This window comes from Lampris incognitus, chromosome 2 (genome assembly GCF_029633865.1).
Source record: "Lampris incognitus isolate fLamInc1 chromosome 2, fLamInc1.hap2, whole genome shotgun sequence".
NCBI classification, from domain to species: domain Eukaryota; kingdom Metazoa; phylum Chordata; class Actinopteri; order Lampriformes; family Lampridae; genus Lampris; species Lampris incognitus.
In genome coordinates, this window is record NC_079212.1 from 95,712,236 (window position 1) to 95,737,512 (window position 25,277).

Consider the following 25,277-nt stretch of genomic DNA (forward strand, 5'->3'; position numbering starts at 1 on the left):
AGTCTCAACTGACTACTGGTATCCTCACCCTTATAAACAATACAGTGGCATAACGACCGAATTTTTTTTTAGCAGTTTCATATGGGGAGAAATCCTACATTAAACAGGCCCTGGTTAAGTGTGGTTATCCTAACTGGGCGTTTGTCAAAGCCAGGAAGATGCCCAAACAGTGCACCAGCCAATCGAGAAGAGAAGGACAACATTTTTTTCGGAACAGTTGAGACGGGTATTTTCCAAACATCGCGTCTCAGTTGCTTTCAAATTCTAAACCACGCTGTGCCAGAGATTAGTCCACCCCAAGGATCGGGTCCCCCGGCACAAACAGAGCAATATAGTGTAACGTGCATGGATAAGTAGACACGTTGGTCCTTGAGTAACGGAGTGGACCCTTTAGTCGACTGGTTAACGTTGTCGCTTGCGGAGCGGGAGATACGGGTTTGCGTCCCGGCTATGACGGTTCCCGGACTGCCATCCGAATTCACTACAATAGTGTACGCTGTTAAGTGCCAGAAGGATTGCCGTGACTTGAACATCGGGGAAACCAACCAACCAAACACTGGCCAAGAGGATGGCACAACCCAGAAGAGCTAACATATCAGGGCAGGACTCACAGTCTACAAGCTAGAGACCACTCTTTCAAGGATGAGGGTGTGCACATCCTTGATAGGGAGGAATGCTGGTTTGAATGGGGAGTCACATCTGTTACCATCTTACAATGCTGTGATTGCAAACATTCCCAAATCCTCTGTGAATAGTACACACGGCCATTGTAACTAATTAAGGGTCACGCCCATATTTGCATACGAAACTGATCGTTGGTTTTGGTCGTTATGCCACTGTATTGTTTATAAGGGTGAGGATACCTGCAGTCAGTTGAGATCGAAGAGGTCATTTATGCCCCTTTTAGTTGAGCCCACATAGTGGCTCAACTCGACTCGACTTTTTGGTTTTCCATTACTGGAAAGTACCGGCATTTTGGTAACTGTTACCACTTTTCTGGTACCGCCTTTGTGGAGGTTCCAAAAGAAAAAAAATTGGAGCGGGTACCAAAATCAATGCGGACCAGCCACGCTGAGGGGGCACTGTTATGGTAATGGAAAACAACAATGCGAATCGAGTCGAGTCGAACCGGTACCACGTAGCGGAAAAGGGCATTAGATGAGTAATGAAACGTTTCTCTAAATAAACTTTGTATCCAGATGAATTGATTCAACTTTCTGTGATTTTCTTACCATGATTATTGAGCATGCATAAGGACATGTTGAATTTAATGCATCTTCAAAAGACATTATATTGTAGCGAATTCGGGGGGGGGGGGGCAGTCTGGGAGACCGTCGCCACAGCCGGGACGCGAACCCGTGTCTCTCACTCCGCAAGCGACAACGTTAGTCGAGCGGTTAGTGATGCCTCCTGCGGTGCGGGCGATACGGGTTCGTGTCTCGGCCGCGGCAGTTCCTGTGGTTGCCCCCCGAATTCGCGACAATATCAATTTAAAGTTGGGGCAAAATCTCCACGGAGAATTGGTCTTCCTACAAAATCTTTCTCTTCGACGTGGGTGAAATATGCTATATGTGTATTTAAGTCAAGTCAAATTTATTCATAGCACATTTAAAAACAACCCATGATGACAAAAGTTCATACATACAAGAAACAGCGACATAGGCAATAAGGCACACATAGCTCGTATGGACGAGTAAACAACACATGGACACGGGCAGGTGTTTAGTGTATTGCATTTTCAGTTTTGGGTTGTTGTGACATTTATTTCCACTTTTGGTGGTTTCCTGTCACTCTTCGACGAGGCTGTTTGAGGTGACGAAATAGGACAGCATAGGGGGGGGGGGTTAGTAAACGTCATTCAAACTGGTCTGTCAGGCCAGCAGTTTCTGAGGTATCGTGGATGACAAACAAACTTCACCCCCAGTCTCCTCCCTCCATGTGGGGTTGACATAAAAAGTGCACCGACCAGCTGTAATGTTGACCAGCACAACATAAGCCACTGTGCGGATCTTTTTTAGAGGATAAATAGAAATTCTGATCCCGACAATGCACAGCATTTGAGCGTTCATGAGTAATAGTGTAAACTACTAATAAGACACGTTAGCCCCTAGTTAACGGGTCTGACCCTTTAGCCGAGCGGTTAGTGATGTCGCCTTGTGGTGCAGTACACCTCGTATCGCAATCCCGCACCGGGCAAGAAAATAACCGGTTACAGTAGTATTTGAAATTCAAGTGTTTAGTATACTACATTTGTTTAGCGTTACAACAGGATTTAAAGATGTGTAGTGCCTAACCTGTCCAAGTCAGGACACATTGTAATATCACTATCAACAAAATTACTTCTCGGTCAGTGATGTAGGTTATTGTAAGGACGGCGGGCAGTCCATTCACCCTTAAAGCATTTGTCTCGACAACGGTTAAGTAGACGGAGGCAAAACAGGGAAGGCACCGGAGAGAAATGTCTTGTTTAGATTATACATATGCAGCGCACAGTGTTTTTCTATTTTATGTTACTATGTAGAGCCGAAGTAACGGAGAAGACCGTAGGTTCACACTTTAGCCGTGTAGGCAACTTTCTTTAATCCACGGTAAATCAGCGAGACAAACAAAACCCACAGCTCGACTGAGCGGAGGTGGCAAGAATAACCAGAAAACTGGCTGGACAACCATAACTTAACCCTGCGTTAACCTGCCAGGGCAACCATGACTTAACCCTTAGTTCCTGGGTTGAATTCTGTCCCCAATACGTGTCCACCACATGAGCCCCCCCAGAATTCGCCCTAGTAATCGAAGTCAGGCAGGCGCGGGTGGACGACAGGCCGTCCGCGGCGGCTCCGGATAACAGGGGCCGGAGTGTCTGTGGGAGGCATTGACGCGGGCCTGTGGAGGTCGGCCTGAGGAGCAGAAGAGGCAGCTCAGGCCTCCATGGGGGGAGGAGGCGGAGCCGGGGGACGACCGCGACGAGGAGGTTGGGCTAACTCCAATGGCTGCGTCAAGTCCAGGTGTGCGGGTTTAACTCGGTCCACTGAAACATGCTCGGCCGTGCCCCCAAAATCCACCACCAGGTGCTTAGTTCCCCGTTCCAGGACGCGGAAGGGGCCGTCATAAGGGGGTTGCAGAGGGGGGCGGTGTGCGTCGTGACGGATGAACACGTAGTCCGCTGACTGCAGACCTGGGGGCACCTGGGACACCGGAGCGCCGTGTTGGGCGGTAGGGACGGGTGTGAAAGCTCTGACCCCGTCCAGCAAGGAGGCTCGTTGGTCCACAGCTGACCAGGGACGCGTTGCATTGGGCATGAAATCGCCTGGGACTTGCAGCGGCGTGCCGTACACCAGCTCCGCAGAGGAGGCTTGTAGGTCTTCCTTCGGGGCGGTCCGCAGGCCCAGCATGACCCATGGGAGCTTGTCAACCCAGTTGCAGTCCTTGAGAGTAGCCCGAAGCGCAGCCTTCATGGACCGGTGGAAGCGCTCACATAGGCCGTTCGCCTGAGGGTGGTAGGCGGTAGTGCGGTGAAGCTTGACGCCCAGAGCCTCACCCACAGCATTCCATAGCTCTGAGGTAAACTGTGGCCCACGGTCAGATGAAAGGTCGGAAGGCGTACCGAAACGTGAGACCCACGACCCAATAAAAGCCCGGGCCACATCAGCAGACGTCGTGGATGCCAGGGGAACAGCTTCAGGCCAGCGCGTAGTCCTGTCCACCACAGTGAAGAGGTAGGTGAACCCATGGGAGGGGGGTAGGGGACCAACCAGGTCGACGTGGACATGGTCAAATCGTCTCTCCGGCACTGCGAAGCGTTCCAGGGGCGCCTTAATGTGGCGGTGTATCTTAGCCCGCTGACAGGCAACACACGAGTCGGCCCACGCTTTCACGTCTCTCTTAAGTCCCTCCCACACAAACTTAGCAGAGGTCAGGCGCACGTATGGCTTACCGCCTGGATGAGAGAGGCCGTGCACAGCTTCAAATACGGGGCGTCTCCAGCTGTGCGGGACGATGGGCCTGGGCTGTCCTGTGGAGACGTCACACAGGAGGGTGACACCTGTGTCGCTGAAAGGAACGTCCTGCAGGCGGAGCCCCGTGTCGGAGGCCCGGAGACGGAGGATGCTCGGGTCCGTGGCCTGGTCCGCAGCCATCTGTGCATAGTCAAGGCCTAGGTGGACCGCTCCAATCACTGCCCTAGACAGGCAGTCAGCTACCTGGTTAGACTTACCAGCGACGTGCTGGATGTCGGTAGTGAATTCCGAAATGTAGGAGAGTTGTCGCTGCTGGCGAGCGGACCATGGCTCGGCCGTCTTGGACATGGCAAACGTGAGGGGCTTGTGGTCCACGTACGCAGTAAACTCGCGGCCCTCTAGCAGGAAACGGAAATGCCGGACGGCGAGCCAGAGACCGAGGAGTTCCCTGTCAAAAGTACTATACTTGCGCTCTCGGGGTGTAAGCTGGCGACTGAAAAAGGCCAAAGGCTGCCAAGCCCCCCCCCACCCACTGTTCGTGAACCGCACCAACAGCATAGTCCGATGCATCCGTGGTTATGGAAATAGGCGCTGTAGGTGAAGGATGCGCTAGCAGGGTAGCCTGGGAGAGCGCAGCTTTAGTCTCGGTGAACGCACGGTCCCGCTCTGCTGTCCAGTCGACCGCCTGGTTGGGGGACATGCCTTTCAGCGCCTCGTACAGTGGCCGGATGATAAAGGCGGCTCGAGGAATGAAGCGGTGGTAGAATGTCACCATCCCGATGAACTCCCTGAGCGCACGAGCTGTTTGGGGGCGCGGAAAGGCCGCCACCGCTTCCACCTTTGAGGGCAGGGGGACTGCCCCGTCCCCAGTGATGCGGTGACCGAGGAAATCAATGGCTGTCAGCCCGAACCGGCACTTCGCCGGGTTGACGATCAGCCCATGCTGGCTGAGGCGTGTGAAGAGGGCATGAAGATGAGACAGGTGTTCTTCCTCGGAGGCGCTGGCGATGAGTATGTCGTCCAAATAGACGAAGATGAAATCAAGGCCACGGAGCACTGAATCCCTCAGCCGCTGAAAGGACTGGGCCGCGTTTTTGAGTCCAAATGGCATTCGTAGGAATTCAAATAGGCCGAATGGGGTTGTCACCGCTGTCTTGGGGATGTCTGAGGGGTGCACGGGAACTTGATGATAACCACGGACCAGGTCGACTTTTGAGAAGACGCATTTGCCAGACAGGTTTGCAGAAAAGTCCTGGATATGCGGGACAGGATAGCGGTCAGGTGTGGTGGCGTCATTTAGTCGGCGGTAGTCCCCGCATGGGCGCCAACCTCCATCAGGCTTAGCGACGATGTGGAGTGGGGACGCCCACGGGCTGTCAGAGCGGCGGATGATCCCCATGCGTTCCAGGTGCTCGAACTCAGACTTGGCAATGGCGAGTTTGGCGGGGTCGAGACGCCTGGCTCTGGCGTAGACCGGGGGCCCCTTCGTAGCAATGTGATGCTCCACCCCATGCTTAGCGGTGGGTGCAGAGAAGGTAGGCTGGGTGAGGTCAGGGAACTCAGCGAGGAGGCGGGTGAACTTGTCTGCCTCTGAGAGAGAGTTGGCTAGACCTGCATAGGCCGCTTCCCTCCGCGTACATGCGAAGGAGGAGAAGGTTAAGGCATCGACCAGACGGCTGTTCTGAATGTCCACTAGCAAACCGTAAGCGCACAAAAAATCAGCTCCGAGGAGGGGAAGCGTTACATTGGCCATGACGAACTCCCACGTGAAACGTTGTCCACCAAAACACAGTTCTACAGACCGCACGCCGTAGGTGTGGATAGGGCTGCCGTCAGCCGTCGCCAACTGGGGGCCCCGCTCCCCGCCCATGATGTCGACGTCAGTAGCAGGGAGCACGCTTCTCTGTGCGCCCGTGTCACAAAGAAATCGCCGACCGGAGATGGTGTCGAGGATGAAGAGTAGCCTGCTCGTATCGCCAACACTCATGGCCACTACTGAGTGTTGGCCCTCTCGTTTCCCGTCGGCCTGTAGTTGCAGGGGGAACGGCACCGTTTAGCTTTCGCACCAAATCGAGCGTGGTACATACAGAGTCCAGAGGGCTTGTAGCGGTCTGATGCTGTGGCGCCACCGTCGGGCCACGCCCGCGATGTCGGCGGGGGGCCAGTGAAGGTAGGAGCCAGCACCTCGGCATGGGAGGAACGTTGTGTAGCGACAAAGAATCGGTCAGCCTCCTTTGCCAGCTCACGGGGATCAGTGATGGTGGAATTAGCGAGCGCAGTCTGGACGTGGGGCGCCATGTTGCGCAGAAACAGCTCCATAAACAGGAAACATGGCTTTTCTTGACCCAGTAGGTTTAACATCCTGCTCATTAGCTCCGATGGTTTGCCATCTCCCAAGCCCTGAATTGCGAAGAGGCGACGTGCTCTCTCCGTTGCTGACAGTTCAAAAGTTTCAAGGAGGAGATGTTTAAGTGCGGCGTATTTACCATCGGCCGGTGGGTTGGTTATGAAACCGCTTATCCTGGAAGCCGTAGCGCACCCCAGCGCTGCCACTACGTAGTAGTACCTGGTCTCGTCTGCTGTTATGTCTCTGAGCGCGAACTGTGCCTCAGCCTGCGCGAACCATGTAGCCGCGGAAGACTCCCAAAACTCCGGCAGTTTAATTGCAACGGCGTTCGTAGCCATAATGTGTGTGGTTTCAGAAAACTTATCCGAAAACCGACGTCGGGGTCACCAGTGTAGAGCCGAAGTAACGGAGAAGACCGTAGGTTCACACTTTAGCCGTGTAGGCAACTTTCTTTAATCCACGGTAAATCAGCGAGACAAACAAAACCCACAGCTCGACTGAGCGGAGGTGGCAAGAATAACCAGAAAACTGGCTGGACAACCATAACTTAACCCTGCGTTAACCTGCCAGGGCAACCATGACTTAACCCTTAGTTCCTGGGTTGAATTCTGTCCCCAATACGTGTCCACCACAACTACATGGTTGGTAATGACAGAGAAAAATGGTGCCCAGCTCCAGTCAGTTCCCCAGAACTTGCCTCTGCATCTTGAAACTACATCAGCGTGATATTCACCTTTCCCACTGGACCTATGAGTCTTGAGACAGAGCAAACCCAATATCCATGATCCAATTCATAGCCGATCATAGCTCTTCCCCCTCCCGTCAAGCCACGCCCACACCTTACACCTCCCAGTCGTCCAGCTTGCGGTACCTTCTTGCCTCTCCTCGTTGTCTGACGGTGAACTCTCACCCCGCCGCTCGGGAAATGTCACAGAGAGGCCCGTAGTGCTGCTGGAGGGGGGCGTAAAGGGGAGGAAAACAACAACATTTTCACCGCTTCCATTACAGTCTTACATTAGCGTTTCTTCTCCGCAACTGCCATTAAGCAGGTTAGCAGCGGCAGCAGCAGCAGCAGCAGCAGCAACGGCCGCCGCCACCGCCGTTGTCAAATCGCGGTCTCGCTGCTTTATTAACCCGCTTAGGGCTCAATAACAAAATCCGTGCCAAACATGTGAGTAGCAAATCACCGCTGTCTCTCTCTCCCTTTTTTTTCTTCTTCCCTCACTTAAAGCCGTTTCACCGTCAACCGTCGACGCTGTATACGACCCGCTCCGCCTTGACGCGAGCAAGACTCGCACCTGTGAACGTGTTGTGCGGGTCGGGGCTGCGGTTCCCCTCGTAGCGGTAGCTGCGACGCTTCATGTGCGCTTCCAGATTGATGGAGCCAAGCCAGTAAAAGCGCTGCCGACTTCGTCTGGAGATACGCGTCGTCTCGGCTAATTGAGCAGAAGAAGAAGAAGAAGAAGAAGGGGAGAAAAAAACGTTTTCGTTGTTATTCGCGTATGTTTTCGTGGTCACTGACGAGCGGGAGACGGCTTAAACAGTTATGGGCCCTTAAATGTTGTGACAAGCGTGTGTTAGCATACAACGTAGCTTAGCCCCGTTGCTGTCGGTTTGGATCCAAACGAGCTGTCAAGGGCCACTCGGATTTGTTGACTCCGACCTGGAAACTCACGGCAGACATACGGGCCCGCGGTTAGAGAAGATAACCAGGCTGTGACATGTCGCTGGGCTGAACTACCAGCGTGATCCATGTAAGCAGGGGAACCGTCAGTTCAAATTAAACGAGTCTATAATGCAAGTGTGAGCAAAAAAGAAACTACTGATTGGTGCCTGTCTAGTGCCACGTTACGTTTAATGCAAAATGGGTCACATCTTGTAGTTTATGACTCCACATTTGGTTGTTGAGATGAATTTCACAATATTGACAACTAGATATAAGATAGAAAATGGGGAGGGGGGGCACCCAAAAGTCACAAGTGTGCACTTGCAAATAAGAAACTAATTCGTGGGTCAGATGGGCCGTTGGGCCATTACAGTATGCAATGAAATGTTCAGCCTTTCGAGAGACCCCAGCTTGTAACCAAACGTTCATGATATTATTTCAGGTCAAAATGTATGAGGAGCTCGTAGTTGGAGAACTTTACTGTTGTTTTTGTGTTCCTGGCAAAATAAGCGAGGTCGTGTGTTTCGCCGCACTGTTGCTGTGACTAAGATTTATCTCATGACAAGTTCATCCGTTTACGCTGCAAAAACTTTGCACTAAATGTTTCAGGAGGGAGAAAATTATGCTTCTCTTGAAGATGTCAATCCAGCCAACCAGTTTATACGTGACAATGATGCCCAGTAGAGGATCCTGGGATTGAGACCTGACTCCCCTCCCACTGATGGCCTGGGCTGAGTAAGAATGCCGTTTGTGTTTTCCAGTCTTTTTGTATTGTTCATCTGTTTTGTATATATAGTGTGGAGTTACTGATGCTAAGGAACTTGAATGATTGTTTCCGACTGCAGGTTTCAGCTGGCCCGCTGAAGCGATGGGGAGCTGTTGGAGCTGTCTATACAGAGACCCCATTCGAGACAACCATCTCACCAAATTTAAGGTTAATCACTGAATTGTGTCATTCAAGCACCCTTCCCAAATTCTGTTTAAATTAAGAACATTTCTTGCTGGTAAGGTCAACACGTCGTCCATGGAAAATACCAGGATTATAAAACTGTAATGTCCCAGAGATTTCTACATCAGCCCATCGGTTATGTACCGGAATGTTGAGTGGTAGTTGTTGATTCGATAAATAATTTTGTTGCAACATTACTCTTATAACTCATCTATAGGATGTTTATTATTGGCAGTGATAGTCCACCCTCTGTTTGGTTTACATTATGCATGTATCACCTGTCTCGCTAGGTCACCAATGTGGATGATGAGGGTAATGAGCTGGGTTCTGGGACTATGGAGCTCACACAGACAGAGATCATTCTTCATACACGCAAGAGAGATGCCATCCGGTGGCCATATCTGTGTCTGCGGCGCTACGGCTATGACTCGAACCTCTTTTCTTTTGAGAGTGGCCGTCGCTGTCAGACTGGTCAAGGTCAGTAACCTGTTTACTTGCCCTCTGCCTACCTCTTGTCTGTATGCCCCATTACATGTACACAGTGACATGTACACAGTCACATACATTTGAGAATGTATGTTCTTGTTTTTTTCCTGTGTTGGTATTATTGAGTCATGTTAGTATTTCCATGTTGTTGTTTTGTTGTTTTGCTCTAGGAATCTTTGCATTCAAGTGCTCCCGGGCAGAGGAGATATTCAATCTGCTCCAGGAGTTGATGCAGTGCAACAGCATCAATGTTGTGGAGGAGTCAATGATGATGACCCGCAGCGGTCAAACACCAGAGATGGATATGCCTCGTACCCCACAGACTCCAAATAGTGAGTGATTATACATGCATACAGTCAAACCACATTAACACTCACAAACATACGCACCAAAGAACGAAGGGAGAAGGCGCTCTAATTAGTTCATTTGACATTATTTGAAGAATTTTCGAGTGATTCTATTTTGAGTAGATTTAAAATTTAGCTTACAAAATCGCTGTTAACGTAACACTGTTTTCCCCTGTCTAATGTGCTTATAGCTCCAGCATTCCCCGTCCAGGGTTTCCCCAATGGATACCCTGGTTATCCAATCAGAGGTGATTCCTCTCAACTCTCTCTTGCCGATGATCATGGCCACAGCCTCATGGGCTTAGACGACCAGGTAAGGGAGGCACACTACTTCCTTTTTCTTTGTCCTTGTCATGCTTTTCTATATTAAACACACTGTGCCGTTGCTAATTCATGGTAATAATCTAAACCTCTGTTTCTTTTGCCTCGCAGGCCCACACTTATGTTAATACTGTTAGTATGGAGGGAGATCTCTCTATGCGTCACTGTGTACACTCCCTACCTGAGGTGCGGACAAGCTCATTTCCTGAGGCAGCGCGGGGACCCATGCCCGTCGGAGGCCAAGGAGGTACGCAACCAAACTTGCGCTGCTGTCCCATAGAGGAACACAAAGATCCCCAGGTGTTCTTACAGCCGTCCTCGCAGGAGGTCAAATTCAGGCTGGGACCCACGCCAGCACAGCGCCACCTACTGGAAAGGGAGAGAGAAATGGAGAGGTTCGGGCACAATCCTCATAACCATCAGCCAGTAGAGGGAGCCACAGGTTCAGAAGTGGAAAGCGACGACCCCTCTATGCACATGTGCAATTCACACTCCTATCACCATTTCCACCACCTCATGCACCGGCATGCAGGCCATGAACACCAAGAGGTTTGCAAGAACAGCCAGCTCACTTATGAGAACATCAATGGCCTCAGGAGCAGCCGAAAGCAGAGGCTAAGTCCCAGTAGTGTGTCCCAGTCCGTGGGTTCAAGCAGCAGCAGCAGCACTGGGGACAGCCACACTCACTCCCTCCTCCACCCACACCCCCACGGCCCATCATCTCTACCCCCACAGGGCTACCCTTGCGAGAGGGGTCTGGGCGGAAGTCACCGTCGAACGGCTCTGCTCAACTACGAGAACCTACCCTCTCTGCCTCCAGTGTGGGAGTACAGTGCTCTGCAGCGGGACGAAGAGCAGGAGGAGGAGGACGATGAGCAGGATGAAGAGGAGTATGAGGAAGAAGAGGAAGACTTTGACGAGTATGAGTTCTCGGAGGGTCCCGGGACGCCCAATGGTTATCACCAGGACAGCCGCGGTATCCACAGAGACGCCCTTCAGAACTACGTCAACACAGAGCAGGTCCAGTCAACGCGGCTTCGACATACCTGCCCCCCACACCCGCAGGCATGTCAGTCTGACAGAGGTGGGCGAGTATTTAGCTTTGATTTCCGCAGGCGGTCAGGGGCGGGGGTTGGAGGCTGTGAGCACGGCCATATGCCTCCATCCCGGCAGCTGAACTACATCCAGGTGGACTTGGAGGGGGAGCCACCCTGCCAAGGCCACAGCGGTGGGGGTGCCCAGTCCCAACCACAGCCCCAGCGCCTACCACCCCAAAAATGTGGTCAACCGGCACCCCGGCGCAGTGAGTTCTACGCGGTTATCGACCTGAAGAAGACGGCTGCCATGTCCAATCTGCAGAAAGCTCTTCCCAGGGACGATGGGACTTCCAGAAAGACTCGCCACAACAGCACAGACCTGCCTCTGTAAAAAGTATAAGGTGAGGAGGAGAGATGAAGACAGCAAATAACAATGGTAAATGGAGGGATACAAGTGAGGACAAAAAGCTTGCTCAGACAGGCTTATCCTCATCTTAGCACACTGGACCCTTCACTGTCAACCAATCTGTTCGGCTGTTGAGGTGACTGATACAGTACAGGTACCTAATTAGAAACTTATATAAACTTATATGTGCATACAAAAGGAAATGACAAAGCTCTTAGGAGTTGCGAGAAATTGCCATTTTATTGTGTGTTATTTATTGGATGTAGTGTAAAGCTCTGTTGAGTAATCTGCAGTGTCAACTGCAAAAAATGTTTGCTGGATTTAAGAATGAACCCTATAAAACCTTTATTGAACTTCGATCCTCAAGCTTAGCTGTGACGAGCAGAGACCTCAAAACGGAACTAGTCATTCCCATACTTTTGTCAAGAGGTTTCCAACCCTTTTTCATTGGTAAATGTTGCTCTCTCTACATTTTACCTCCCCGCCCCCGTTGGTAACATTGGCCACAAACATGCAAATTTTCTCTTATTAACATCCCTCCTTTCTCCTCTTATATCCAACAGCCAAAACTGTGACTTTTTTCTCATCACCACGCTGTTGAGCAGTTGTTGGAATAAAGAAAGGTTAATGGATCCTCCCATGATTTTGGCCGCTAGTCATACCTCATTTTACAAGCACCTGTGGCTGGTTTGGAAAGAAACCGTTAATATTTCTTAATACACGACTATGGAGCATTTTGCACACAATCCTATGGAATTGTACGCTTTATTGTAATCTCAGAAACATGTAGCCCCAATCCACGTTTGAGGCATAGACCGCAAAAAAAGAAAAGAAGAAATATATCAATGTGGTCGCATTCTCAACAGGTGGCGATATCCACAAGTCAGACGGTAATCCAGAGTAGACGTTATTAAAATCCCAAATCCGTAGCAGTTCACAAGGATTAAACTTGCTTCTGTCCCGTCTTTCCCACGTTGGATGGGCGAGAGGGTAGCAGGCCATCTTCGATCCCACCTTCTACTCACCATTCCAGACTTGTAGGAAGTCGATCCGGTTGGCTAATTACAGACCTGTGACTAGCGTCACATTGCACTTTTTACCCTCGGCCACTGAAATACTTTGTTGCGACATACCTTTGCTGAAGCTACAAGGAAACCATACGGATAGACCGGAAGTATGGGGCCAAACCTTTCATTAACGTTCTTAGTCGGCTTTGTAGATAGTACGTTATTTCAATGCTTTGATGCAGACACCAATAACCTCAAAAAGTGGCATTACGTAATAGCCTCACACGAAATGTGCCGAATCTATAATTAGTCCATCAGGTTAAGAAGGTCTATTTAAAGGATAATAATCGCAAAATCGCGCAGCGGGGATTTTGCCAGGCTATTTTTTCGACATCGTTATTTAAATATTTATTATTTTTCATCTCGAAATGTATTTATTTATTTATTTGTTTATTTATTTGTTCACTCAGTCATTTACATATCTACAATAATTTTTTCTTTTGGAAATTTGATAACCAGCTTTTTTGTGATCCAGTTGGTAATACGGAGACCAAAGTTTCACCCTGCGCCGTCACTGGATACTGGTGTTTAACTGTTATAAATGTTCCTCATTTTGTTTCGAGAGAGAGTCTGAATTTACATTTGAAGTGCCAAAACTTAGTAGCTTAACTGTATGACGAGTAAAATCTTTGTGCCATTAGGATGTGTCAGAAACCGTAGGACGGTAGGACTTAATGTGATGACACGACGGGAGGCTGAAGGACAGGGTACGTAACGCTCCTCAATCCATCTTATCACCGTTAAGCAGAGCGAAGTGAAAGAACCAACACATTCCACATCATCCATCACAGCCATTTCTGAGTGAGATAAAGAAACGGTACTCTTGTATTTGGGTAATCACATTTAAAGTGGTTTTATGCTGCTATATGTACATATTATCAGTAGTGTACGTAAGTTATTTGATTGAAAAAAAAATCTGTTGGGGTCTATACCATTTCAGATCTTTTGCTTTGTTGTTTGGTATTGCAGTAGCATCGGCGCCTTCTTTAGAGATCCTTATCTCCGAGCTGTAGAAACGGCGTTAAGATTTAATTCTCTTGTATTCGGCGAACCTTTCGTGTACCATTGCCTTGCTCTCATGACAAATGGGCTGTACCAAGATGAATTAAGAGAAGCCCAGGCCCCCCCCGTGGGGGGGGGGGGGCTCCAGTTCTTGTCGAGCTGTCACTTTTCAACCGATGGAAGTAGATGTAGGTGTTCCACATCTACACATGTATTTCTCATGAAAAGTGATACCGTGGCATTCAGCTTAAGTTGGTCATTTTTGGCATTGGAGCCATCAAAAGATAAACATAAATCTCAAGTACAAGCTGTCACCTTCTGATAGTGCTTCTTCCTCCTCATCTTCTGAACATGAAACCTCACTGTCGGTCCCTTTCGTTGTCACATGTGCTCATATGTTTGGACAGATTAGTTTAGGGAGAACAAAAGTTAATAACCGGCTGTAAATTCTTGATTGCGACCGCCTCAAGACAAAGGTCTGGTGACACCGACGGGTCACAACCCAGGGATTTATTCGAGAGTTTTGTGATCAGACACCGAGGTTACACTAGTTTCACAAATCACCTCAGAATTGGAAGTTCCATTAGGACCGTGGACAGCCGCACAGACCCATGGTTAAAAGGTGAGAGCTTGTACTTGGACTTGGCCGTCTCTGAAAATGTTGGATGCATCTACGATAAAATGGCCGACTTACAGCTCGTTTTAATACTTTGCGTTCGCAGATGTTTTTTCATGATGCATTTCAAGGGTGTTTACATTTTGCAATAATGGGTGAATATTGTTTTTGTCGATCCAAATTGAGCTTCAGACTAAACGCGTGAAGTGCGAAACTTTAATACTCGACTCTTGGAAGATGTGGCCTCCCTGTATCGAGCCGCCTGTTTTTGCCCTTGTTTGAACGAGCATTGAATTATTTTCATGTGCTGTGTTTATGATTCAACTTTCGTTACATGTTGTTGTTTTTTTAGCTATGAAAGGGAAAAAAAGTGTTTGCCTGCTTGAAGTAAGTGTATGTATAAGCTCTTAACTGTGCCATAGATGACGAGTGTCAATATCCAAAATTAAATTTCATTTGCAGCGATTTGCTAAATATTTCTTTAAGCTATTTAGTGTGTCTCATAATAAAAGAAGAACCTGCAAATTGGCAAATAAATTCCGAGAGTAATTCAACGCGGGGTCAAATTTTCCTCTTGAAACAATGTCGCCAGCAAACCATACTTAAAGTTTACTTTTTTAATCTTTGCTAATGTTCACAGAGTGATTAATACTATTGAAATCAACAGATATTTAGAAGACTTGTTTATTTTTGAAACTGTCTAGGATAATATATGAACCCGAGAAGCTGATATAAGCTAGTTACTGTAACTAACCATTACCTTCTAGTTAGTTACGCTGTAAATGACTGCTGATGAATTTATTGGTCATCTGAGGTCTTGTTTTTTTTTAAAAAATTTTTTTTGTTTTTTCCAATACTTTAAACATTGATACCTTAGTCGTAAAGCAGACAGGCACAGTAGAGGGACTGCCTGGGGGTACGGCAGCGGTATGATGGTCTGTCAGGTTCAACAGTATGAGGAACAAACTCCTCCTGCCACTACGTCCGAAATGCCAACGAGTTTTAAACAAAAAAAAAAAAAGGGCTTGCCTTGGGTTAACTGTAAAATTTTACAAGCATATCTCGATGCCCATCTAGATATATATGACTCACTGTGCCTTTCATAATCAACTTGAAGTAGCATTTACACTGCTGTACACGAGGGCGGCCTGATAAAAGAATTACAACTCGGGCCGGCGATGTTGGGAGAAGGCGTTGGCGGAAGTGGCATTTTTCTTATGTCTGTGATTTCACACGTTGCATTCGAAAAGCCGTGCTGTTGTTGTTTTGTCATACTGTATTTGAAAATTTATGCGCAGTTTTTTTTTCTCTTAATTGAATAATTCATCACTTGTAAAGGTTACTTGGGATGTAACTAAGCAGACCATGTATTGTATGTGACTGAAAAGTTAGTAGGTTTTGAGCTTGTGGTAAAGATGTAATCCAGTATATATTCCTAAGCGGATAAACCAGGGAACACAGAAGCTTTCTGTCACGGTAACATCGTGACTGGTGCGCATCGTGAAGAAAATGACAGATTCTTACCACTTGAATGTGCACAACATTTTATTTATTTATTTATTTTTGAGCAATTATCTTTAATGAATTTAGAACTGGTAACAATAGGGGGAAAAAAAAAGCAAACTTAGCAGAAAAGAATGCAGCAAAAGGAGTTGATGCTCACTAGTCAACATATCTGTAACCTGCCCTTACATCTAAGGTCAGTGAATGTATATAGGGAAAACACTACACAACATGGTCTGCAAAAGATGCATACACTGTCATCATCATCATCGTTTTAATGACTGTACAACCGACCCAGTATGTTACCGCCGTGTGGTGTTGTTGGTGAGATGTTGTAAAATCTGATTTTCTCCCTAAGTTGTATAGAAACACCACTTTTTATGGATATTGAGAGTATCTGAAATTCAAGTATTTCCTCTTTTTTTTAAAAATATTTTTGATTTGTTCAGTCTTTCATGAGTGTTTCATAGTTGCTGATGTGCATTCTTTATTCATTCCACAAACTTAAAGAGCCTGTGAGAAGTAGTATTTATGAATTGGGAATTGTCTGCAGACAGGTGACATTTACCTTGTTTTACAACCATACATCAATGTGATGAATGAGTGCCAAATTACCCTGACCATGTCAGAAGTCAGGACTAACCAGTTACCCCGGGTATTATGAATCAGTCATTAAGGGACACTGCAACGGCTCACTCCTGGTATATGGTTAGTTGTCATATGAATGTATAGCTGAAGGTTTACCATGCTAAATGTTTTTACTGAGAGAGGCAGAAAGAAGTGTGGCAGTTTCCTGTCAATTTCAAATTTGAAAACCGAGTTTCTTCAAATATTTTTTGTATACATCACTTTGTATGTCCATACATGGTGTGTGTATATATATATATATATATATATATATATATATATATATATATATGGGTATGCAGGGAAGGTCTTCTAGCACTCTCGCTTAAGGGGACTTTAAAAAGCTAGTTTTGCTTTACATGTTGGGTCACAGAAAGAAACGCTTCCCATCACAAATGCATTCAGCATGGAAGAAAGCTTGCACGCTATTTTTTTTAATTCTTTATTTCACCATATCCCCAATACCATTTGGTAAATGTTACCCTGAATGAGAAAAAAATGTATCGATTGGATTTTTCCAAAAGCTGTTACTGTAAAATATTTCTGATATTTCAAATCCAGCCAGTGAAAGTGTTGCCCAGCACACTGGAGATTCTTCAGAGGCAAATCATCACTTTCATAAACTTAGTTTCTACTTAGAGCAATATGAGAAACTTTATGGCAAAAAGTGTCTCAGCTTCGGTTCCCGTCAGATTCGCTCAGTTGGTCGACAGTTTACAGATGCTTTCGAAAGCCGGGTTGTCAGGAGTTACTTGCCTCTCCAAGTCGAAGTACAAATTTTTAACATTACAACATTTACAAGATGTTTTAAAGGGGTTTCTAAAACATTTTTATAAGACATATCGGGACTTTTGAGGAGCCAGAACTAAACAAAAAAACGTGAGGATATTTTGTGTAACGGCGATTTAATTCCCATCATTACGGCCTATGTAAAGCGTCTGACCTGTTGCTAGGCGACGATCAAATCTGACCGGTCCGGGCGTTGAAACACAGCTTTGTGTCAATGTATTTACTGTTGTTCTGAAGAGACAATAAAGATGACTGAACGTGAAAAGGTGACGTAGCCTTTCAGTTTGCAGTTGAACACATGTCATCTTTTTGGGGGTAATCCCGCCTACACTAACCAGCACCTGAGAAAAGCACCACCCTAAGCAGGACAATTACATCTCAAAAGTCTTAATTGTTGAAGAAATAGTTTTCCGCAAAGCCGTTTTTGATTTTGGTCTGTGCAGCCTTCCTCTGCTGACCGAGACGGATTAACTTTCCAAGTGAAAAATCATTGTAGCCTATTTTTCTTACACATCGAGTCACGTGGTTCACGTCGAATTGCTTTGCAGATGAATATGAACTTCTTTTCGGCATGCTCTTGGTGTCTGCCTGTGTGTAACCAGTTTCAATGATTTGATGTACAGAGAGCATGGTCCTTGTTAGTGATAGAAACTTTCCAGCAAACTGTAAATACATGCCTTACATAGGTGTCTTGTCTTGTGTTGGTATGTCTGTCTTGTTTTATGGTTGAATTACTGTATCAAAAGAGGAACCTCACAAATAAAGCAGAGCTTTTATTGTTTCTATTTCATTTGGTTTCAGTAATCCAAGTCCCCGAGGATCTTAAGTAAACTTCTACTCAATAATTCATTTTGTTGTAACAGAACACAGGACGGCGGGACAAGAGGTGACATCGTGAAACTTGCGCGACAGTGTGTCGTTTGAGCGTTGAATTTCTCCCTGGACATTCAAGATACCTTTTGAAATCTGATCATGTACATTTTCTAGTTTTTCCCCCGGGGGGGGGGGGGATTCACTTCAAACACCACAATCTGCTTGACAGTGCAAGTAGTTTTGACGCCCGTGTTCTAGACCCACATAAGTTTCCCTACAAACTCAAAACAAGGTTTTCTTGACTTCCCATTTTTTTGCTTAGGCAAGGCTTTTCTTGTATCCAATAATGAAACCAGTCATTTCATAACAGAACTCACTGTTTGTGTCACCCCGGCTTACTACCGTTACCTTCTCAGTGAAGTAAGCTCCTGAAAAAAATGATGTACATTATGTGGTTCAGAAATATCCAGCATAAGTTTACCAAGATTATAAATTGTTTTCGACAACGGGGTGGAATTGTATTCTACAATCAATAACCAGTCCTGTGAGTTCTCAATTACAAAATAACAGAAGCCCAATTGGAAGCTGTGCCATAGCAGAGACGGCTCAGCTGATTTGGTTTAGTTGTTAGCAACTGTGCCAATCTCAGTGGTTAAAGCAACTAACTACATGTCTCAGTGGAAAAATACAGCAAGGATATGTCATACCCTAGAGCTTTGTCACACACCAACCAGCCAATGTCCTTGTTGGTCTATAGGAAATACAGGCTGGTTTGAAAGAAGAAATAGCATTCCTCAGAAAGGCACAAGGAGAAAAAAACACACACACAAAAAAAACAAGCTAGAGTTTGTTTCTTGTTCATGGTCTGCAGATGACATCTTGCCTTTGTAGAGATCCTTGGGTGAAACCTGGCTGAGAAGAATACTGATCAATTTATTGTTGGGGCAGACAACTCTTGGGGAAGGCAACTTTGTCATGGAGGGGTAAGTACACTGCATTTATTCTGTCCAATTTAGTAACGATTGCTGTCATTCTGAACTATACAACAGTAATGAAAGCCGTGTTTAATAGCCGCTTGCTGGCACAAAACGTTCCACTCCTGATAATCCTGCCTGCTTCGGTTTAACAATAAATAAATACAGCTGCCTATCGGTGCCAAACAGTGGTCAGCTGAGCAGTTTTAGTTTTATCTCTATGCTTAACTTGGAGAGAAGAAAGGATCTAGGTCTCTTTGTCCTGCTTCTGTACATGAGGTAAAGGGACATTTTAAGTACAGTTCTCATTTTGCTGCCTTTTAATTTTAGTTACTGTGTTTCTCAACATGACAAGGGAATTCCCTAAAGGAAACAACGACGAGGCACCTTGTCAAGATAACAGTCTGGTGAAGAAGGGCCAACTTTTATTGGACCGTGGCCAGTGGGCCAACAAGTTGGAGTTCCTGCTCGCGGTAGCAGGGACCTTAGTTGGACTTGGAAATCTCTGGAGGTTCCCCTATTTGTGTTATAAAAATGGGGGAGGTAAGTGAGATTCTTGAATTTCCGAGTGACACTTGGCCATTTATGTTTACTATTTCCTGCAAGGTCATGTGATTGTTAACATAACTCTAATGTCAAAGTGTGACTAAACAACCTTGATATGAGTCTAGGTATATCTCAGATGGATGTGTTTTTCTTCTAATTAGAAGAATCTGGATCACATTTTCAGCATATTAAGGGTTTTGTTGATATGAACTGTGTCCGGACCAATATTGTGATAGCATTTGCCTTCAAGTAATATACAATGTTAAGATAGATTAAATGTTTCATATGGGTTATAATTACAATGACCTCAAGCTGTACATTTTATGGCCCCAGTCATTTGACCATAATACTAACCCTGTCTGTGGCATATCAGCGTTATGTTTTGAATCAACAAATAAGGTGCAGTATTGAATACAAATCTAGCTTTTGGTCTTATTTTGATTTGAATATTTTACTGCTATGCAGTGCTACATACACACACAGTCACCAAATATGACCTCATGCTGCGTATGATGATGCATGGCTGTCGCCAAGGGGGTTTCAGGTGGGTCATTCGACCTACCCCAAAAATCTCAAGTTTCAAAAAGTCCAATTAAAGTTTATTCAGTGAAACCAAGCAGCAGCTACCTTAGGAACAAAATAAGTTCAGGCATGACCATATGATATTTTTAAGCCTGACATAGCCAATATTTGATGAGCATTCCATTAAATAACAAGTTTTAGTATGCTATAAATATAATGCATTTGTAACCATAGTAGGTCAAAGGCTGGCTTCCATAAGGTATCCAGTGCTCGGAATAAAACCGCCCACTTTTTGGGAAGAATAGGCCCAGTCTTTTTAACTAGGCTGACCACAGCCTGGGGATATATACATGTTCTCTATTTTGACTTGAAAAATATATGAAGGTGTATGTGCTTCGCATTTTGATAGGAATATTTGTTGCTAACCCCCCCCCCCCAAAAACCTATGCAATAGATTACAAGGATAGCTTTTGGTCATAATTTGATTGGAATATTTTACTGATTAGAATTAATCTAAGAGGCATAATTATGCAGGGCTCTATGCTGACGTGTTTTTTTTAGGTGCAAATATACCTCAAGTCAAAATGTTTGGGGGCAAAGTCAGAAAAATAAGGGCACAGTCTAACCATATTTTAGCATATGTTGCATGTTAATGCAACATAACGTATTAAATTCACATCCTCACAAGCATGTTCTCATCACTTTTCAAAATAATTACAATAGACATGAAAAAGGACATTAGACAGCTGAATTCATGCAACATTTTTTTTAGATAACATTTTCAGCCACATGCAATTTTACTGATTAGAATTCATCTAAGAGGCATGATAATGCAGGGCTCTATGCTGACCTGTTTTTAAGGAGCAAATATACTACCCCAAGTTAAAATGCTCGGGGGCAAAGTCTAACCACATTTTTGTGTATTGTAATGTTAATGCAACATGAAGTATTCAATTTACATCCTCACAAGCATGTTCTCATTGCTTTTCAAAATAATTACAGTAGACACACGAAAAAGGACATTAGACAGCTGAATTCATGCAAAAAAAAAATTTAGATTATTTTTAGATAACAATTTCAGCCAAGTGTAGTTCAACCTGTATTTTTTGACGGTAAATTTGTCAGTATCATTCCCATTGTTACTTGCCTCTGTCCCTTTTACATAGAAGTTATCGACCCTAGGCCGACTACTCAGCTTGTTTATTTTTTTACCAGGGTTTCTTTGGTGAAGGGCCCTCTTCTCATCTGTCTTTTCATTTGTATGCAATGGTTCTGATGTGTTGTGGAGTCTGAAATATTCTTTTAAGCTTTTCATGATGTTAGAAAATTTGTGACTGCTTAAAAAAATTGTCTTAGACCAGGGGTTCCCAAACTCTTCCATGCCAAGGCCCCCCAAATAGCATTAGCTTCTGGCCGGGGCCCCCCTTTTTGCAAGATGTCTTTAAAAACCCATTGACAATACTACGGCAAATGTTAAAAAGAAGAAAAAAAAAGAATATATTTCCGTACTTTTGTTAATGCAATAATAATGACATTTGTACTTCAAATTTTAATCCTTCCATTATATTGAATATTTCTGTTTTCCATTATAAGCATTTTTTTGTTATAAAATATATTTGATCATAATATACATAATAATTCAATTTATTTTTCAAATTTTTTTTTTTTAGCATTTTCCCTCCAATTTGCTGAGGCCCCCTTGACGTCCCCTGGCGGCTCCCTACGGGGCCGCGGCCCCCACTTTGAAAACCGCTGTCTTAGACGGCTCCAACATGTCTGCTGTTCGCGGACTGGCCATCCGGAAGTTCGTGAATTTTCCCGGTCGACAGGTGTCCTCGTGACGGCCGGTCTGTTTTTCCCCTACTTCGGCATTATGCGTATACTCAGTAGGTCATTTTAGCTGCAGCGACACTGCTGGTGCAATCCGTAATAGCAGGTAGCTGTTGCCATCACAACTGAAAGTACCCAGCACTCATTGAAAGTGTGTAGCACTCGTTGCCGAAACATTGATAGAAAGAGAGAGAAAGAGGGGGGGCTTTGCTGGCTGACACCAGAAAGTGTGCTAAGATAACGGATATATTTAAGCAGTCTGCAGGTGATGATGAGGACGGTGGCGAAGAGGCAGAAACATAAAAGAGGAGGGAGCAGGTGCTTTGTCATGCATGTAAGCATGACAGAGCACCTGCTCCCTCCAGCAACAAAAACAAACTAAAGACCATGTTTTTGTTACCCCTGGGGTTTCAGTGCTAGGTTTGACTATTTCCAAGGTTTAACTAGTCAGACTCAGTGTACTACAAACGTTCAGAGAAGTTTATGCAAATTTTCTCTCAAGTGTTTAAAAAAAAAGGTCATCAACTTGGACAGTAAATGGGTAAAATAAACGTGTAAATTTGATCATTTTCTTCTAGACTACTCATCAATTCTTTTCGCATTATAGCCTATAAGGCATATGATATTTGATAGCCAGCCCAGCAATAACAATGATTTGCTGAAATACTTTAAAATCTAAACAAACATGTGAACATAGCTATGAACAAGGGGAAGGATGGAGGAGGAGGGAGCAGGAACCAGCACAGATCCAATTAGAGTGCATTATTGAATATTGTTGTGTGACTGTGAATTGAATTAGAGCACAATACATCATTCATGTGATCAACTTGGACTACTTCATTCACGTTATTTATTGTTGAATTACAAGAAATAGAACGAATGGCAAGTATGTTGCATAATACACCTCATATGTATTTGCCCATGTCTGTGCTGGACTATTCATCATGAATTTAATGAATACTACAATATTTGATGCTGATGTCAGACAGTCCATATGATGTCTGTTTTATGTAATTTTAACAAATAGATGGACCTGAGTCAGACAGGGAAAGTTTTGAGAAAGTTTTTGCAGGGACCCTCTATGGAGACAGGTGTGTGTGACATCCAGCCAGTGCCACTGAACAATAGAGTTTAAACGTAATTCATTGCTCCAACTTTGAATTTTTGCTTTCTGTACACACAAACATGGGGAGGAAAACCTTGGAAAATTAGTTCCATTGTTTTACATAGAAGCCTAACACAAACAATAGAAATTGAGGTGTTGTTGTTGTTGTTTTTGAGTTAGTGATTCGTTGAATGACAAATACATTGTGTTAGTTCGAATTTGGCAGATCAAATAGGGGCCGCTTGACAGCAAATTCCCAGGCTGCTTTTTTTTGCCAGTCCGCCCCTGCATGGTTTCCAGAAGAATAACTATGGAGACTTGATCTGACATTAGGGTCATGACAGCAGGGGCGCATGGTTTAAGACTACATTGGAAACACGGCCTCCCTCAAAATTTGATTTAAAAAAATGTGCCAATGAAATGTTTAACAATACATCTATATTACTCATCACTAATGGTGTAATTCAATAGTTAAGTGAATAAAAACTGTAAAATATACACACTATCTCACTGCACTATTGTGCTGAGCTGATCTGTTTTCAGTAGACAGGTAAGTCTACATGAATTTGTCCATGGAAGCACAGCCCATAGAACTATTGAAGCCGAGCTTCATTGGTATCCTATGGCAGAGTCAAGTAGAGTAGAATAGAACAGAATAGAACTTTAAAGAATAGAATAGAACTTTATTTGTCATTGTACAAGTACAACAAAATTTGAAAGTGCAGTTCTTATCAGTGCAAAGATCAATATAAAAAGAATAAAAATCATAAAACACACATTTATTTCTACATTCTAGTGGACACCAACATATTGCACAAAAAGTCAGGACTCAAGACTTAGCAGCATTTAGTGCGGTTATGGCTCGGGGATAGAAGCTGTTCTTTAGTCTGTTTGTCCGAGCTCTTATTGTCCTGTAACGTCTGCCCGAGGGCAGCAGTTCAAACAGATGGTGTCCTGGGTGGGATGGACAAAAAGTAAACTGGAACAAAGATCAACATTTATTGGACAACAGGTTAATTTGGGTTTGAATGGGAGTCAATGAGAGTATCATAGGGGCTTCTGTATCAGAAAAAGAATTCCGAACATTTATTGGACAGAAGACTTGCATAAATGTACTTTCATCCTGCCTGGAAGCCCAGCTTCTACGTGGTGATTGGCAGACCTCCCAAAGTGGCAGGATTGGAATTTGGACATTATCAGCAGGAGTTCATAGCCTCGCAAAGCCAGCCTATCTCGCGAGTTCAGTTTTCACTATGCGAGATCCTGGAAAGCACACTGGGACTCTTACATGACTTGTTATGGTCACAATCTTGTACCTTTAACTTTTTTTTCAAGGAACCAGAATTTTTCAATGCAGTTGCTGATTGTTTATGCTGATGATTCCCCCGGGAGAGTTTTCATGACCATTTGAAAGCGAGGGGGGATCAACATTATCTTTCTAAAAAGACACACAACATAGCAAACTTAATAGACATTTGTCGTGAGAATGAGAATGAAACAAATTTTCAAGATGTAGACCCAAAAAAGAATGGTTTAAAAGGGATCTGCGCTACCTTGTAGATCCTACTGTGATGCCTTCTTTTAGTTGACTCCCTCCCCAACAGAGTGCTGGCTGTTGCTGCGGTAGTAATACTCATTAGTTGTCGCTGTAACAAGGACATTCCAGTGGCTACTGTACAGATATATATCAGTATCAGACCAATGAAGCACAAACACAACATCAAACAGGTGTGTGAAAGACTACAGCCCTTTCACAGTATTAAATAGTAAGATGCAACAAAAAAAAAGAAGAGACATGTGGCACCTAAATATCCATAAAAAGAACTTTATGGCAGTGACCCAAAACAAATGATGTAAAATGCCTGCAATCAAGTTAAAAGTAAGTAAAACCTAGCGACTACTAAATTTGAACCGAGTATTTTAGACCTTAGTAGACCACTTAAACTCTGGCAGCAAATAAAAGATATAAATACAAGATACAATTATTTTTGTATAGCATTAAGAGCAATGGATAGGGATTTCTAAAACACGTGAGCTACACAATGTAGTGTCTAGGTTAACACAGTGAATATCCATACTGAGGTCTCAGAATGAGTTAACTGTACTTGCACTGCTCAGTCAAAGCATTAACCAACGCTGCATTACATAATTTACATTACCAAGGTTTACCTAAAGGTACTTCAGCATGAACGAAAGATACATCACTCTGAAAGTGTCCACTGCGGGTGAAGTAGTTGTAAAATTAATGGGTGTTAATCGGTGAATTTCACAAAATCAATTTTTAGCAGTTTTAGGGTTTATTTGCTGATTGTTATGACTGTGTCCATACTAGATAGAAATTTATCAAATGCAACAGACATGACTTCTATTT

General features: G+C 44.8%; 2 protein-coding genes across 2 annotated transcripts in view; both read left to right on the top strand.

The window, feature by feature from the left end:
• Positions 1 to 7,424: 7,424 nt before the first annotated feature.
• frs3 (fibroblast growth factor receptor substrate 3) lies at positions 7,425 to 11,497 on the top strand. The gene is made up of 7 exons (XM_056275050.1): positions 7,425 to 7,471; positions 8,576 to 8,701; positions 8,812 to 8,900; positions 9,206 to 9,392; positions 9,572 to 9,733; positions 9,940 to 10,061; positions 10,181 to 11,497. Exons 3-7 carry the CDS (start codon positions 8,835 to 8,837, stop codon positions 11,495 to 11,497), a joined length of 1,854 nt encoding a protein of 617 aa, XP_056131025.1. The 5' UTR covers positions 7,425 to 7,471; positions 8,576 to 8,701; positions 8,812 to 8,834.
• Positions 11,498 to 13,913: 2,416 nt separating this feature from the next.
• The window catches only part of LOC130107437 (sodium- and chloride-dependent GABA transporter 2-like), a 121,723-nt gene continuing 110,359 nt past the window's right edge, over positions 13,914 to 25,277 (top strand). The window contains exons 1-3 of the mRNA XM_056274048.1: positions 13,914 to 14,203; positions 18,821 to 18,912; positions 19,259 to 19,446. Of these exons, the coding sequence (XP_056130023.1) occupies positions 18,905 to 18,912; positions 19,259 to 19,446 (196 nt within the window). The 5' untranslated portion in view covers positions 13,914 to 14,203; positions 18,821 to 18,904. The remainder of the gene's footprint in view (positions 14,204 to 18,820; positions 18,913 to 19,258; positions 19,447 to 25,277) is intronic.

Excerpts from the sequence above, each read along its gene's own strand:
- frs3 (XM_056275050.1), top strand. The coding sequence starts at position 8,835 with ATGGGGAGCTGTTGGAGCTGTCTATACAGAGACCCCATTCGAGACAAC. Across the intron at positions 8,901-9,205 it reads ACCATCTCACCAAATTTAAG|GTCACCAATGTGGATGATGA; the intron begins GTTAATCACTGA and ends CTGTCTCGCTAG. Across the intron at positions 9,393-9,571 it reads TCGCTGTCAGACTGGTCAAG|GAATCTTTGCATTCAAGTGC; the intron begins GTCAGTAACCTG and ends GTTTTGCTCTAG.